The sequence below is a fragment of the Mus musculus genome, chromosome 12 (assembly GCF_000001635.26).
Source record: "Mus musculus strain C57BL/6J chromosome 12, GRCm38.p6 C57BL/6J".
Taxonomy (NCBI): domain Eukaryota; kingdom Metazoa; phylum Chordata; class Mammalia; order Rodentia; family Muridae; genus Mus; species Mus musculus.
In genome coordinates this window covers 90,316,864-90,335,142 of record NC_000078.6, presented here as the reverse complement: position 1 = coordinate 90,335,142, position 18,279 = coordinate 90,316,864, and the positions used below count along the sequence as shown (strand labels likewise).

Sequence of the window (18,279 nt, the reverse complement as noted above, 5' to 3'; positions counted from 1 at the left end):
CCAAAGACCTCAGGTAGACTGGGGATTAGCTCATCTCGTGAATATGCCCTTTGGATCACTCTGGCATTAATAACGTGGTCAGGACAGCCTATAGCACATGAACGTGGTTCTAGTTTTCTCGACTTGTAATAAAATATGATGTACTTAGCTCTGTGCCCAAAATTTTTTACCAACTTTAAGAAAATAAACATGCACCATCACACAGGGTTTTGGGAAGAACATTTTATTGCTAAGCATATCCATGAACGAAAAAGCAAATGGGAAAGCAAAGAGAAAAGGAAAAAGAAAAAAGCAGGAACATCGCAACATTATGAAAAAAAATCTCTTTCAGGGTCTGCAAAGAACACAACAGGAATCCAATGAAAGCTCTCGTACAGAATGCACAAGTTCCCGTAAAACTGTCCAAATATTAACTTACACTAAAAGGAATATAACAAATGAGTATTTACTCCGATTTTTAAAAAAAAGTGGAAAGAAAGAAAGGAGAATATCAGTTCACAAGATCTCACGACTCCAAGAACAGCAATCTGTCACAGACATCGAGATATAATCAACTTCATATAGGCTGGGCCATTTATCTAAAATCGTGCTTAGATATCCTTGTACAGTCCTGTCTTTTTTAATGACAACAACAACAAAAAAAAGGAAAACTCTTAAAACATTGAAATCTCAGATAAGGAGGAACACCGCTCTCCATACACATCAGTAAAGGCTACCACTGTTTTAGACTGTGCCTTCTGCCCCATGTCTGTAAGATATTGTTTTTTCAAAGTCAAATATTCATGCAACTTACAAAGACCAGCAAGAGTAGATTTCTAAATCTAAACAGCTGATTGGTTTTCATCTGTACAAAAGAAATTGTATATGCCTGCCCCTCCAGATGACACATTGCCCTCTGTGAGAGTATGTGTCTTGCTTTATCTTCTTGCTTTTTGAATGGCTATGGCCATGAAACCAGTTTGTTTGTTTGTTTTTTTTTTTTTAATTACTCTGTACATTGTTTCCTCTTTACAAAAAGAAGACAGAAAGAGAATGGGACACAAACCAAATAAACAGACAGAAAGGAAATAACAGTTCTCAAAGCGGTAGGTACATACACGACTAAGGGATTATACCAGCAAAAATGTAGTAAAATATGTAAACAAAATCTGAGAAGTTTCTGTTGTTTGTTGTTTAAATTCTCTTTGACACAGTTAACTGTGACAAAACGAAAACTCACACTTTCTTCACATTTTAAGGTTTACTTTTTTGTTGTTTTGTTATTTTTCTTTTAAAATAACATTCTCATTCCACTTCAAGACTTTAACAGATTTCTGTGTCAGTCATCCCATCAAACATACCATGATAAATATATCTGTATATATATTTATTTATATATATTATACTATTAAATTCCTTTTGTGTGTGTGTCACAGCAGCTTTACTCATTTATTTATTTGTCTTTAAAAAAAAAAGATGGGCGGAAGGAGACATGAGGAGATGGGAAGGATTTACTCACATCAGGCTACAAAGTTAAACCATATGGAAACCGTTATTATGTTGGGGGTGGGGAAGTAACTATGATTTTTCACACTTGGCCATGACTAGGCTTGTGTGACCACTTGTGGTTGTGTTACAAGTTAGGAACTCCCTTGCAGTCTGTTGAAACAGATGCTAACATTGTCTTTTCTTTTTTGTGGGTTTTTTTTTTTCTTTGTTTGCATGCATTTCACAGATCCAGTCCACCCCCTTTCCCTTTTTTCCTTCCCTTAGAAAGGCTCTGCTTTAATTCTTGGGGGTTACATTTCCCCGTTCACACACTTTGGGTTGATGGACAGGGACAGTATTTGTTAAGTGAAACCAATAGCTCCGATAACACCAGCCCCAAACCCATCTGTTACAGGTTTGAATGGCAAATATTGGAATTAGATCTGGGGACCTGCTTTTCAAACGGCTTGTCATCCCACATGGGTTCACCAAAGCATTAGGAAACTAACAATTGGTTCTAGAGACACCACAACCTGCTACATGGAGTGAATGCCATGGTAGATTTTGAGTTCATATGGCAAGAGTCTCATACTTTTTTTCTGAGTATATTTTTTTCCTTTTCTTCTTATGTGCAGTCTTTGTCAAAAAAATAAATGAAAACCCAAAAGCTATTTTCCCCTCAGATCTTGGAAAGTTACACACACACTGGTCAGAACCAGATAAGGGTATTTCTGGGTTTCTTGTTTTGTTTTGTTTGTGTTTTTTTTTTTTAAGCGTTTTTCTTTTCTTATTTTTTTGTTTTTGTTTTTTTTTACATAATTAAACAAACAAACAAACAAAAAATAACCCAACATTGTTACAGTCAAGATTCACAAACATTATTACAGACTCACTTGGAGCTATGGAACAAGTAAGCCATATGGTCTTCTACCCCTTTCCAAATGTTCTGGAGAGAAGAAAGCTTCCAAGGTCATGTGGAGTCATGGACTTGCTCCAGGGCACTAAGTGTGTGCTTTATGATACAGCAGGGCAGAGAGAATTTTCTGTCTTCGGGCCAAGGCTACAACCTTGCAGCATGGCTCACCATTACACAGAGAGATACACCATCGTATGTGTCCTTTAAAAAATGGTTTTTCCCACCATAGTCGTGGTACACCCCATCTCACAGAACACATTCAACAAGTTAAATCTCATTGTCAAAGTATTCAGGTGTGTGTATAGAAATAATTCTGTTTTAAGTTCGCATACGACTGGTGGTGTTATGTTTACACATAATACTCCTTGTCCTTGTTTTTCTGTTTCTTATGGCCGCTCTTGGAGCTGGCTTGCTTCTCCTTCATGAGCGTGCCGTTGCTCTGGGCCGAGTTGCTGATGTAGTTCCTCGTCTCGTCCACTTGATAGGACCCCTCGTCCCTGTTCCTGTACTTGTACATGGCGTACAGGAGGATCAAGATGCAGAGGGCGGCAGCAGCCACAATGCCGACGACCATCCCTGTTGTACTGCTGGACTCCCGGATCACCTCTGAGGCCCCCGGAACCCGTCTGATTCCTGGCTCCGTGGGGTTTGCTGTGGGCACATTACGGAACATGGGGGAAGTAATTAGTGGGCTCTTCAGTTTGGTGCTGTCTAGCTCATAGGCAGTGGGCAACGGAAGCAAGACTATATCAGGCTGGGGTTTGAGATCACGGTTATTCATTTTGCCAGCTGGCAATTTGGGCACCATCCCAGACGAGGAGGACGCTGTGAAGCGGATCAGCTCAGGGGACAAAGAGGTGGTTGTAGTTCTACTAGTTTCCGAGACTTTGTTAGGTCTAAAGTCCTTGGATTCCCACTTGGGCGCATGTGCTTTGTAGCCACCTTCGAAGATTGAAGTGGAAAGACTCTTATCTGTTACCAAGGAGAAGGTGGTGTAAAAATCTTCATCATCAGTAGGGGGCAGGTTAGAGTCAAAGGTTTCCCCTGAGCCATACCCAGATATCACCAAGCCATCATCATCACAACCATCGCTGCCTTGGTCCGACAAGCAAGGTAACCCCGCCTCAGAGGTCATGGACAGGGAATCTTTGGTGGTCTCAATAATGGTGAGGAGGGGGCGGAAGGTAGGGGGGAGTGTAATGGAGGGTACACGAGTAGCAATAGGAGGGGTAGCTAAAGGGTCTTCTACCAGAAGAGGAATAACTAATTCACCTCCTGGGATTGAAAAGAAAAAAAGACATAATTAGTACAGGCGTAAACACAGTTCATCCTTACTCTAATGAATGCAGGGCAGAGGTTATGCTTCTGAAATTGCTATAAAATGAGCTGCATCTGCATATGGGTAATTTCTGGCTATTGACTTATTATTCTGGACTGAGACAGAGCTCATTATATGCATCTACCTACCCAAAATTTGGAACCTTGAAATTAAAGCCTTAGATTTTAAAGATACTCTCAAGTGATTTTGAGTGGCAGAATCCAAACAGGCTGGTTTCAGGATCTTCTGGCAAGATGATGACTTTCAGTCAATAATGTTCTTGGAAATACTATGAAGACTTCATGTGTGTGTTACATACACAGTGATCTTTCTTTATGGCTTTATCAACATGAATATAACATTTCTTTATTGCTTTCTTGGATCCTATCTACTGGCTCTCAGGAGCATGACGATGATCTATTTTCCATTTTACTGAGACCAAGATCAAGACCAAAGAACTCTAAAAGTTTCCTGTACTACCTTGGGGCTATCCTAATTTCCCATTAGCTAAGAGACAGGGACAAACAACAGGTTTAAATGTTCATCTTGATGCATTTTGATTATGTATCTCTTGAAACTCCCTTGACTCTTAAAATTACAACCTGCCTTGCATTAGCATAAGATGTGTCTTGTGCATTCAAGGCTTTTATGTTATATGAAATATATGCTGAGCTAGAAGCTCCATTTAAAAAAATGCCCAGCCTAGGTTTCCATGACTGGCTGGAAACTCACGTTTTGGTTGAGAAAAGTTGATTTAGCAAAATCAATTTTGAAATCAGTGACTCTTTACTAGAGTGGCAAAATATGTATATGTATATATATATATATATATATATATATATATATATATATATATACATATATATATATACACACTAGTGTTCCCAGAAAGCTTCACCATTATATGATTACTAAACACGTGGACAGCAGGGAAAAAGCAATTTAAGAATACTTCATAAAAACACTGTGTCTTGCACATCACAGATGCAAGAAATACTCTGCCAGGGAAGTTGCTCATTTAACTGTAAGGCTGACATTTTCCTCCCATGTCAGAAAGACAAAGTCTCTTTGGCATCTCTTTTCGATTGAAGTGGTGTGATTTCAAGAAGTCACCACTTTGTGTCCTGTCATTGCATTTATTCTAGAAAGACATAGTCTAGTCAAAACCTAAAATTGTTTGAAATCATAGATTCTTTTCAAATTCTGTAGAGCAATGTGCTGAGACAGTTTTCAGGTACAATAACTTTTAGTAACTCTGGCTTCCTGCAGTGGGGAAGCTGAGACAGGATATGCAATAGCAAGCAACCCATCAAACAAAGGAGATGGTTTACTGTCACTGACTTTAGAGAACAGTCTCTGAGATGAGGAGGAGTCCCTAGGCTTATGGTGGGGGAGGATCTCTAGATTTAGAAGATTAGGGAAGGTACTAGTAGGTTATATGGTGTGGCCATTTTCCTCTACAGGATCAGTATCTGTGACCTAACCAAACTCACTTCCAAGAATAGCATAATTTTACTCTACAGTTAGAAAGTTGATATGATGATGCAATACTATCAGAAGGCTCTTTCTGAGATGGACTTAAGGCCCGTGTATGTGCTGCTGTGGGTAGCTATTTTCCTGAGATGGGATGACTAGTGTGTGTGTATCCTCCTCCTCTATCAGCAACAAAGCCAGACAGGGATTTGCAGCAGGTTCAGTGCTGGAGACTTCCAGGGACATTCCAGAGAGTGAAATCTTTAAGTTTGCACAGTCTGCCATGAATCTTCCTATAAGGATTCATTCTTACTACAGTTCCACTTGGCATCCCACAGCTTGTATCTTTAAACACCACCCGTGGTTCAGGACTACTGCTGTGCCTGTGCTGTCCTGGTTCCAGGTATGTTAAGAGGAGTGCCTTGTAGCAAGCACAGCAGAAGCCTTTGGCTGCTTCCTTATCCAGCCATTAATTGTGCTACCCAGCAAGAGAGAGTTGGTCGGGGAAAAGTACATATAATTTATGTGAATCATTCAGAAGGGCAGAGACAATCGAGAGTTGTATGATTATTTCTCATCTAACAGGTAGTTTTATTTTATGAAGGGAAGTAAATCAAGTACCTTCCCAAGAGTCTCAAGATCTCTGTGGTCTGGAGTCTCAGCTTGAGTTTCTGTTCTAGGTCTCAGAGTTTGAACTGGGTGAGAAAAATGATCTCTGCAGGGTTTGTAGGGCTTCGGGTTTGTTTTGCTGGGCCAGTATGCCTAATTTTTTTTTCTTTTACATTGTGAACATATATAATTCATATACCTTGCGACTTAGTTAATACATAATTTACACTCTTTTGCTAGTTTTTATAAATGGGATTTGGAGCGCAATTCCCTAAAGGTAAGCTAGCCCTAAAAACTAATCTTGCACAAACTCTTTTTCTTGCATTTGTAGTGGTAGGGAGAGGTGTGCATGTGTTGTATTCAAGATGATCTGGGTAGAGGGCAGTGTTTGGACTGAAGCTCTCAGCCATGAGGAAGAAGTAAGTACAACTTTACTTTCCAGGAGAGAACAAGACTGGGTGTTATTTTCAATAAAATATTTGTTGTCCTTTCTCTCTGCTTCTGTGGTGTGTGTGTGTGTGTGTGTGTGTGTGTGTGTGAGAGAGAGAGAGAGAGAGAGAGAGAGAGAGAGAGAGAGAGAGAGAGGGGCAGAGACAGAGAGACGAGAGACTGAGAGATAGACATAGAGAAAGACAGAGATAGAGAGGAACAGAGACACAGAGGTACAGAGACACACAGGGAAAAAACAGACACAGAGATACAGAGAAAGACACACAGGGGGAGAGAGAGGGGGGGAGGGGAGGGGGGAGGGGGGAGGGAAGGGGGGAGGGGGGAAGGGGAGGGGGGAGGGGAGGAGAGGAGAGGAGAGGAGAGGAGAGGAGAGGAGAGGAGAGGAGAGGAGAGGAGAGGAGAGGAGAGGAGAGAAGAGAAGAGAAGAGAAGAGAAGAGAAGAGAAGAGAAGAGAAGAGAAGAGAAGAGAAGAGAAGAGAAGAGAAGGGCACCCATGAACCCCACAGGCTGTGTGCTATACTCAGAAATTTTCAGAAATGGTGCGATAGCTTTGCCTTTGTGTGACAGAGTCTCTTCTTTTGGGTGACTGTGTGTGCTCTAGTCTAGCAGGTCCTGAAGCATCCAGGTGACTCTCCTGTCCAATCTCCACTCCTGGGAGTGCAGAAAGTACAATAAAAGACACCGGTTCTGCAGTATGGTAGGTCTGGGGGCACAGAACTCAGGTTGTCAGGTTTGGGAACTAAATGTGTTTTTTTTACCTGTAGCTGTCTTGCTAATTTTGGATTCCCTTTAATCTTATTAACAGGAACAAACCTTCAGCATATGGCTTCATTACCAACATAAGCGCTCAGTTGTATATTCCTGATGGTGACACCAGAAACATACCTCTTAAGCAAGGGAGGAGACCATATTGAAGAGGAAGGACATCTGACTGGTTGAGAAGTGATTCATTTAGATATACATCCAAACTCTTTGACCTTCAAGGAAGTTAAAGATCACTATCTTCATGATCACTAGAGGGCATTTCTTTGCTATTTTACTGTACCACCTGAAACACTCAACTGGAGACTTAAATTTGACTGGTTTTTGTTTTGTTTTGTTTTGATTTTTCTCATTTCATTTTTTTGTTTTTTGTTTGTTTGTTTGTTTGTTTGTTTCGAGGCAGGATTTCTCTGTGTAGCCCTGGCTATCCTGGAACTCACTCTGTAGACCAGGCTGGCCTCGAACTCAGAAATTTGCCTGCCTCTGCCTCCCAAGTGCTGGGATTAAAGGCATGCCCGGCTTTGTTTCCATTCGTGCTCAAACGTCACAGAGTTCTATAAAAATCTACAAAACTCACTCAGCTTACAGTTGAATCAGGCCACTCTCCTTTGCTATTCTTTTCTCATCCAATAGTCCAGCAAGTATCTCTGATTTCAAAATGAAATAAAAATCCAAACTTTCCAATAACACAGATAGAGGGCTTTAAGGCTTGCTAACTAGCAGTTTTTAAAGGGCTGGTGAGTTCCAAAGTGAGGTGAGAACAGTTTATTTTTAAAAATAAAACGATGGCCATTATATCTTAAGATGCAAAAATCTTTCAGAGCTATCTTTTTTTTTTCTTCAACATTTTGTTTTATTCTGGTGTTGTACTGATAAGACATTATAAAAAGAAAAGAAATGCCCTCTGCCCAGAAAGTCTGAGGCCAAGATTTGCTGGTTTCTACTTTCTGAAATGTAGAAGCTTTCATATTTTTCTCTCTTGGCACTGCCAGAAATTAAGGCTGCCTGAAGTTGGAAATGAAGTTGCCTGGCATGGGAGGGCCATTATTGAAAGTGGGAATTATTACAGAATAGGTAAAACCTTTCAGGTAGCTGTAGATATGAGAACTGCCTGGAATAGGAACAAGAGTTAGGGTGTATGATTGCGTTTAAGTATTCAGTTACATACTTACTTACTTATTTACCTCATTTGTTTAGTGGATGTGTGCATGTATCTGAATGTGTGTGTGTGTGTGATTGTTGTATGTAGTATATATTCATGTGTGGGAAGGGCTATGAGCATCTGCACACACGTGCAGGGGTTCCCTATAACTGCTGTATTTCTCTGAAGTAGAGTCTCTAAAACTACCTTATGTTCCTCTGCTAGGCTGGCAACCAGCACAACACAGAGGTCCTCTTGTCTCTGTTCTCCATGGTGCTGAGGTTACAGGTACACATAGGACACCTGATCCAGCATGTTCATGTGTTGGGATCTGAATTTGGATTCTCATAGTCATAGAGCAAACAAGCCCCTGTAGGCACTAGCCTAGCCCCCTAGCTCTATAATTCATTTTAATATAAATTTTTGTCTTTAAGAATTGAGATGAATTCAGTATGTATTAAACCCACTGTATTTATGTGCTTAACAGTCAAGGATTCAACAGACTGCAGATAGACATGCCCCTCCCACATAGTGTCTGCACTGAATATGTGCAGATTATTTTTCCTATTATTATCCCTGAAATACATATAGTCTAACAACTTTGCATAGCATGTACATTGCATATGCTATTTTAACTAATACAGAGAATGCTTAAAGACCAAGGAGTCTATACACAGGTTCTATGCAAATTATGCCTCTTGTTTTATTTTGGACAACAGATCTAGATATGTTGTCCAAGCTGCTCTCAAACTTCTGGGCTCAAGCAAGAGCCTCACCTTCCCAAGTAGCCAGGATAATAGTCATAAGCTAACATACCTGGCTGACTATGATATTTGGGTTAAGGGATTGTCCTACCTTCCTTCTCTGTTGCTGTGGTCAAGCAGTCTGACAAAAGCAACTCGAAGGATGAAAGGTTTATTTTGACTCATAGTTCAAGGTTACAGTCCATACTGGAGGCATATCACAGCTGATGGGAGCTTCAGGGAGCTGATCACACTGCATCCAAAATCAGTAACAAGGAATGCTTGCATTCAGTTTTTCTCTCTTATTTTTATATCGCTCATGATCCTGCTCCAGGGAATGATGCCCCTCATAGTGGATGAGTCTTCCTATCTCTGTTGACCTAATCAAAATGTGCCCTTACAAGTGTACTCAGAAGTCTGTCTCCCAGGGACTTAAATCCACATAAATGTTGGTATCAGAAAGGTACCTAGAACTAATAATCTTCCAGGTCAATTGATCCAAGAGGGCAGAAATGTATTGTATTCATATATTCACCTTCATATGAGGTGAGGGAGCAGAGGATACATTTTTTAGGAATGATGTAATAGCTAATAATATGCTCCTCCTTTATAAAGACTATATAATGATCAACCCTGTCTCTAAGCTTCAAAAACTATTCACACAGTCAAGTCTAATACTAACAGGCAGAGTGATCTGAAACATGGAATACATCAAAATCCTAATGTTTTATGTCATCTCTGGAATTTTCCTTTGGTTTAGAATAAGAACTATCTGTATTCTTTAATGTTAGCACCTTAAAATCAGGAATATACATTTTTTTTGACAAGGCTGTGCTTTTCCTTAAACTAGAGAGCTCACTAGGGATATAAAAGGTCTATTTTAGCCCTGAAGGCTGCCCTGCTTTTTTGCTCTATGAGTATATTTATAGATATATAATTCATGCCTCTAGGGCTGATATCTAGCAAAAGGGTCTGTCTGCCATTGCAAAAGAGAGTGTATTAAAAATTCAATAGAACTCTTCTGAACTGTGAGGGTGTTGTCAGTGATGGCGAATGTAGTGGGTCATCTAAAAAAAAAATGCAAGAAAGAAAAGCCAAGACCAGCATGAAGTTTCAATGTGGCTCCGGCCTTTTTGCCTCTCTGGAGACAGCTGACTCTGGAAGGTCACAAACATAGAAATAGAATGATGCTAAGCAGAGAGCCTCTAGAGAGGACTCCATGCTCCAATTGCTGGAATTCTCTTATGTCTATTTCAATTCTTTACCTTATCTCTGATTTGCATTATTCTAATCCACTCAATATATAAAGACACTCATTTACATATTTGGTGAGTAACTTGGTGCACAGATATGCTGAGCTTTTAACCATTAAATGCCTCTATATTGGTGACCTTCAGAAAAAACTTGCCTGGACAAAAAAACAGCCAGTAGAGAAAATACCGGTAAAACTTGAATGTATCAATGTAGTGTAATTTATATTTAACATGATGAGATTCTTCAGTTAAACCCTCAAGTAGCACACACACACACACACACACACACACACACACACACACACACACACACACACATTCCTAAAAAATAGTAAATGGTTTATCTGGAAAGAGTATAATTCAGACAAGCTACCAAATGTGTTTTTTACATATGTCCAAGAAAGATGAGCCCAAAGAGCTTGATGTAGTTATGTGTAGTAAACTCGGGGATGCCAAGTGAAGCTTTCACATTGTTATTACTTACAAGCTTTTTTTCTAAACTCATTTAGCCTAGACTCATATTAGCATGGGAATTATACTTTCAAGCCACATGAATTGGTTATCTTTCTTCAACTCCATGGAAAATGGGAAAAATAATGGAGTCTATTCCAAGCTGTACTGCCATCCAGAAAAGCCTTATTAGTTTTATTAATATTTTGCACTATAGACACTCCAGTCATTGATCAGTTTCTCTGTCCTTTTTAATGCAATGTACTTACATGCAAAGATATAAATACCCAGGGTTCAAAAGGCAATTTTAATCATAGACTTTGTGGAAAGATTCATAATCATTCAATGATCTTGTATTTGGGGAAAAAAGTGATTAACCTCTAATAAAACTAATAGTTTTTTTTTCAACAAACATAAAAGCCTTTAATATTATTAGGTATATTAAGTCTCCTTTCTAGAGAATTTTATCTTTTAAACCTGAAATTCTATTCAACATGTCAAGCAGTATAAAATTGCTTGAACTGAGGTGAAGAGAGCCCATTCATTAAAGCTTCCAGGCTGGAAATACATCTTCTATTCACTGCTCAGTTTGATACTTCTTATAACAGTGCCAGATAACAGTGATATCTAGAATTAAATTTATAACATGTGACTTCTTCATTTAAAAGATTGCATGGTATCTCTCACCAGCCCTGTGCTTGTGATGTGCAGCTGACACACTGATCTAAACAACCTTAGGGTCGAGGCATTGTCTCAACCCAGAGTGACATAATGGTGACATCTACCCAGGTGCTTTCTAAGTCAAAGATGAATTATGGAAACCACTCTGCATCATCTTGAAACAATCATAACATGCCTATGAAGCATACCTGATGAAATCCTTCAGGATGAATACAAAGGGGAAAGGAGAGAGAGAGGAGAGGAGAGGAGAGGAGAGGAGAGGAGAGGAGAGGAGAGGAGAGGAGAGGAGAGGAGAGGAGAGGAGAGGAGAGGAGAGGAGAGGAGAGGGAAGAAGGGAGTGAGGATGCTTGAGCCTTCTCCCTGTGTATACATGATGCAATGTTCTTTTGCCAGAAGTTTGGTGTATTCACTGGAAGACATCAAAATCATAGCACAACACTGTAAACACCTGGGATTCCTGATGTCTTTATTCTGAGTAAAATTGATTTTGTAGCCTGTGGTGAAGATGATAGCGTAATCCTGGAGAACCACTCTACCACAGTCACTTGAGAGTACCTTATTTCCCCTTTGCTGAAAGAAAATAAGATAAAGGGCTGATTTCCCTGAATATCTTCTAAGGAATTAAATTAAGGATGAAATTACCACTGATGATACTTGGAACTAACTCAAGTCAATTTGGGGGTGGGGCATGCCTTCCATTTGCTACAACCAATTTTAATATCCCACTTTAGAGTAACCAGTACTGTAAAGGCTTTAAAGTCAGTGGCTAAAAATAAGCTTAATGAGCTTACACCAAGACTAGGCTTCTTTCAGTTGATAAGAACTGGCTATCTATGCTCTTTAATTAAAAGTAGAACTCCTATTGATTATTGAATACAATTCAGTGTAAATCAGAACAGTGAAAATAAAGCAAAAAAAAAAGGCCCAAATAAAATAAAATACTTAATATAGTTTTCAAAATCATACAGATAGAAGAAAATAAAACCAACATCATAGCCAAAACAAATTAAGCAGAAGGATAGCAAATGATACCAAGAAGGAGAGCAAATAATACCAATAAGGCATTCACAATATAAGAACACAAACAAAGAGAAATAACAATATAGAAGCTAGAGAGAGAGGGAGAGAGAGAGGGAGAGAGAGAGAGAGAGAGAGAGAGGGGGGCAGAATTTCAACATAGGCAAAATAATTGAAATGATAAAAGAAAAGCATACCATATTAATTTATAGTCAACTTACATCAACAAATTGCCCGCATGTTTTTTGGCATGGAAGAAAAAATTTACAAAAGAAAGTTGTGTAAGAATGCTCTTGGACAAATAGAATTGCCACATTCTTGAAACTTGCTTTTTCTGTTGTTGTTGTTATTGTTGTTGTTGTTGTTGTTGTTATTATTTCTTAAAAACTTTTGAGCAAAATGTCTAATTTTTCAAATATAGTAATTTACAACAGAGGATGATACGGGGAGGCAACAACACATACACTCACACCACGTAACATGAAAAGAAAAAAATCTGCACTTTAGCAATTTTTACTCTGAAGGGACTTAGGAGGGCATTGGTTTTTTAAAATTTAAAATAATTCTTCTTTCTATGACTGAAAATGAAAAAAAATATAATTTGCCTTTAAAAAAATCTATGCATCTATGGGGTTTGGAATGATTTTTTTTTTCATTGTAATTTTCCAATATATATTTATACTTTTATTATCTTTTTTTTTGACAAATTTTAGATTTTCCTTAATTTAGGGGAATAGATGACAGCACATAAATTTTAACAACGCTAAAGAAGGGGGGAGTATGGGAAAGGAGGGGTGTGGAAAGGGGAGGGGTGTGTCTATGAGTGTACTACACAGGAGATGAAGATGAGAGGGGTAAGTGTGTAAGTGAGTCGCCATGTCCATGTAAGGGCGGCACGGAGTGATCTAGCTGCATTAGAGCTTCTGGCTGTAAGGAAGGGATGGGCAATATACAAAAACAAATGAGCCTACACATGCCCATCTATGGAAATCAAGAACAGAACTCTAACACTGACAATCTCACACACCCTAAGCTGCAACTTCTTCAACATGCAATTATTACGAAATCATTACAGTTTCATCATGAGATTTTCAAATCATAAAAGCACTTAAACTTTTTTTCTCCTCCTCAAAATAGACAAAGTACATAAAATAATATTACTAATACTCAAGATCAAAAGGTTAAAAGCAAAATCAAGGAGACTAGAGTTATGCATTCAAGTTGAACAACTTCATGGGCAGTCCCACAGCCTCATCTACAGCTGGGAGTGGAGAGATCCACAGAGGGGATGAAAGGTAGTGTGGAGCAGAGTCCACATACCAGGATGCTATTGAGTCCTCTGTAGAGAAATGGTATATTCCAAATGACATCATCCACCTTGCATAAGCCACCCATGATTTGTACTACTGCCAATGAGACTAGCTCATCTGAAAGGTGAGGATGTGAGGTCCTGCAGCTGAAGTTGTTCCACATTTAAAGAAAGAGTGTGAAAAAAAAACTGTAGAACACAATTCATAACTTTTTCTCATCATTTTGGAAAATCAACTCTAAAGATAAAGATCTAGCAGTTAAAAAAATACATTGATATATATATATATATAATACAAAAACATTTAATTTCCAAACAAGAAGGGAGAAAATAACAAAAAGATTTTTGTAAAAGAGATGAACAACCAGATGCACACGCTGCGAAGGCACAGACAGAGCAGTCGGGGACATGGCTTTATATTCACATTGTATTTGCTGGTTTTTATTTGATTATTTTATATTTGGATCATTGATCCCCCCTTTTGTGACAGCCAAAATTGAAAACAAATTCCGATATTTCTTTGGAAGTTGAATTTTGATTTTGTTTCTCTTAAAAAAATAAATAAAAAGGGCGTGCAGTCTGGATGTACGTCCTAAGAAGACAGTTCAAAGAGAAGGCGGGTATTGTCTATCATCCCTGAACAGTGGGATGTCAATCAAGTTAACACATGCTTAAAGTAAGTTGCATTTAGGGAAAATAGAGAAACAGAACAACGAGCTGAGTTAGGCAGAGAGGTCAGCAAGACAAAACCAATTTGGGGTGGGAAAAAGGAACTGAGTTTTGATTCAAGCTTTTCCAGTAGAGGCGAAACACTGCAGAGGACTTCCTTTCATGTTTTAGGATTCAGGTGCATTGTGTGTGTGTGTGTGTGTGTGTGTGTGTGTGTGTGTGTGTGTGTGTGTGTGCGCGCGCGCGCGCGTGTGTGTGCATGAGAAAAGAAGCCTGTAATGAAACGAATTGAAATAAAATATAGCAGTTCCCCAGTTGTTTGGAACTTCTTCAGAGGACTTGCCTAGAAGATATAGTTTATAAGGTGTATCAGGACTATGGTACCATTACTTCATGAGTATTCTTATTTTTTTTTTTCCTCCAAACTGAAAGAGTACCAATGGTTTACAACTGTATATCAAACTATGCCTAGTGAATGGAAGAATAACTGATGTCCAAAGAAGATTATCAGCATCAGTATCTACAATTCTGACCATGATGCATTCATTGTGCTCGAGGGAAGTGATGTCAATTTTCTAGAGACTAATTTGAGAGGAGAGAAAACATCACATCCAATCTACATTAAGAAAAGTAGACAAGATCTAATAAATGTCTTAAACCTGTGTGCACATGTATTCGTGTGCTGTGTGTGTGAGCATTGAGAGATAGATATTTTAAAAAGGATGAAAGGAAAGAGGTTTTAACAAATGGCCTCATCCCCTACTGGAAGAGATCACTGAAATTATAATCATCATTATATCCCTGTGAGAACTATAGTTTTCAACCAAGGACTGGGAAACCCGGGTAGGCGAACCCCAAAGGTAAGACACTTGAGAGCACTTGGGTCTGACAGCCAATTCCAACCACTTCAAAGAACCCCTTTGGGTGACTTTGACAAACTGAATAAATTTTGAAAATGAGGCCAACTTCTGCCCCCTAGGAGACGCCCCTTTTATTATTTTATTTTAAACAGAATTGTAGTAATATGTCCCCATGGGTCAGTCCGTACCAAGATTTTTAGTCTCTGGTTTAATAATGTTAATCATTACTTTTGGAACTTCACAAAGCACAGCTGGAATGTTTCTATACGGAAGAAAGACAATTCCAATATTAAAATAAAAGAAAAACCCTTGTTGTCATTCGGTTGAGCTTTTGACTATCAGTAGTTTTAACAGTGAATTTTTTTTAATGAGGAAATCTGAGAATCACTAAGGTAACTAACTGGTTTTAAGGCAACTCATAAGACTTCATTTGGTGATATTCACATCAACTACTTTTTGTTTCTCAAGTCGCTATTGAAAGCAGAAAACAAAGCTTGTCTACATGCAAAAGTTGAAGACTGCAGTCCTATCAGGGTATTCAGATTCCAGAATAATGGGTGGTGTTTGCAGGAATCTATCATCAATTTGGGTCCCCTAGGGTTTCTGTGGAGTAATTTGCCTATTTCAAAAATGCTTGTTTTAAAATCCTTACAAAGTAGGACACCACTTATTCTCCAGAAATCACAGTGTGTTGGACAATTCAACACACTAAAATTTAGGGTTGGCACTTTGCAAATTAAAAAAAAAAAAAAACAAGAGGGAGGATATATTTCTTTTTAAATCCATGGAAGCCGTAATTTCAAATAAAGCCAAAACACTCTGAATGTAGAGAGCATATCAATTTTTACAATACACGTTACTATCCAGTCATTTATAGCCAAATGTGAAACTGCTTTGCTCTCTAATACAATACATAAAATAATACTGTTAATCGTTCTTAGTCATGGCATAGTTTCGTGCTTATTGCTCATTCTCTATCTATAATCACTTTAAATTTTCAACAAGTTTATGTTATATATTTATAACATAAACTCTTCTAAATGTTAATAATGTGTTTCAGCTATATTTGCCTTTGAGAACAAATAATACAGTAATTCTATTAAAAATAGCATATTCTGATGTAACCATTTTTATCTCAGCATGTCCTAATAGCCCCATCAAAATGGAAAATATAATGCTTACAAAGAAAGTACTATAAGCTAGAATTTCACAGGTCAGAACTCATTGTGGAAAGTTCTCTCCCACTGAAGGCAAATATTTCTAAACTACTGGATGGAGGTGGACCTGGAAAACCTTACGTATATACTCACATAGCTTTGAGGTCAAGCCTTACCTATCTTGGACGCAGGTCCTCCTTCTAATAAGACATGTCTTAAACACGAAAAGGTTGAGAGACAATGACAAAGCTCAAATGAATGGTAGTACATTTCAATACATACTTTACTTTAGCCCTCTCGAAATATTAGGAGGATGGGGAAACAGGCAGCTGTCTCAAGAGTCTCATTGCAAATCTGAAAACTTATAGCAGCATCAAGGAGCCGAGAGATCACAGATTTTCAAATAATTTGCAGTAGATTTATAAAGAAATGATTATGATTTTTTATGTCTACACAAAGGGGAGGATTCTCATGGGAGAAACAATAGCTCAATTCTACACACACGTTGTCCTAGAATGAAAATGTTGGCTTTGCACAGATGTGGAACCAGAAGAAAGTGAGCCTGGCTAAGATCTTTGTGTCCGTGTGAGCCTCCCTTTACCTTTATATGTCATGGTATTGTCCCCAGGCACACTGTGACAAAACTTGTTTTATATATGGCACTTGTTTCTAAGTAAAAATGTTTAATAGCTTGTTTTTAATGCTAAACAAGAGGTTCACACATTATTTGTTTCAGACAGAAGAATGCAGACATCATCAAATCCAATACTCCGGCCTGCATTTCTGTGTTAATAATCGCATGTTCATTTTACCTTCATTTACTAACTTAAAAGAGTAGATAAGAATGCATAAGGTATTCAAGAAGGCATTATTATATTTTAAAAATTAGTAAGATAGCTGAGCCTACAGATAGCAGCAAATGTTTAGACATGTGTCTGAGTGTTATCATGTTTCTTTAGGTCTATCCTGCAATCTCCATTCTTCTTGTGACCATATCTATCCTGAATTGACTATTAACTATTAACTCAGTGTTCCAGCAAGCTTAATTTGTTTTCTTATATTTATGTCAGATAAATTATAATTATTTACATTTATTTCCACACAAAGTAGAAAATACTTATTCAAATGTTTATTTGAATAATTTGAATTGCTTACCTTCTTGTCCTCACCCTAGCCTCTATATTCCAAAAAGGCAATCACATTTATATCACTGACATGCCTTGATTTAAGATTGGACCCTCATACAGAGAATAGAGACTTTGAATCAGAGACCCTAAATATTAGTCTTAGCTGTACTGCAGAATAACTTATTAGACATTCAACAAATCCATTCATGCTGTTGAGTCTATTTCCTCACGTATGATGCAAAGATTATGTTGTCTGCTCAATTAGTCCACCTCACAGAGTGGATTTGCGCATCTAATAAGATTTTAAATGTGAAAGTGTTTTTAAATTCTAAAGGGCTTTGCACATGGTTGCTACTATTATCTTCAAGGACTGCTAGCGGCAACATATTCAACAGAGGAAGCTGAGTCCCAGGTAGGTGATCAAGATCAATGTTATTTCGAATGTGATCCTTGGAGTGTTTACTTCAGTAACAAAGTCTAACCTCAATCCCAAACCCTGACTATTACAGACATGATAACGTCTTTCCAACCCTGTTTCTACCTCTTCTAGTAATATTGCCTTCTCAGTGCTTAACTCACTCAACTTTAAATGGTGAGTGTATGTTATTTACACACATAATATTATTACCACTTTATTAAACTTGCATAGGTTAGAAACAAGCTCTGATGAGGTCATATTTAAATGCATCTTCATCAGGATATATTTATTATGTAGCAAGGTTACAGACCTACGAGGGGACTCTGGTCCTCTGTCTATCAATCTGCATAGATGGAGACCTGGCAGTATTAAAGACACAGAGAGATAAAAACAAAGAAAGAAAACTCCTCAAACCCTTTGGAAACAATCCTGGCCAATGCTGGAACAGTGAGGTAAAAT

At 38.3% G+C, this 18,279-nt stretch overlaps 1 protein-coding gene across 51 annotated transcripts in view; it reads right to left on the bottom strand.

The window, feature by feature from the left end:
* Positions 1-207: 207 nt before the first annotated feature.
* Nrxn3 (neurexin III) overlaps positions 208-18,279 on the bottom strand; it is a 1,612,235-nt gene continuing 1,594,163 nt past the window's right edge. For 25 of the 51 annotated variants that reach the window (XM_006515534.2, XM_006515544.2, XM_006515551.2 and 22 more), the window contains one exon: positions 208-3,658. In XM_006515534.2, coding sequence (XP_006515597.1) covers positions 2,733-3,658 — 926 coding nt within the window. In that variant the 3' untranslated portion in view covers positions 208-2,732. Of the gene's footprint in view, positions 3,659-12,501; positions 13,208-18,279 lie in introns of all 51 variants that reach the window. The other 26 variants (XM_006515558.2, XM_006515559.3, XM_006515560.3 and 23 more) reach the window with 3 other exon arrangements.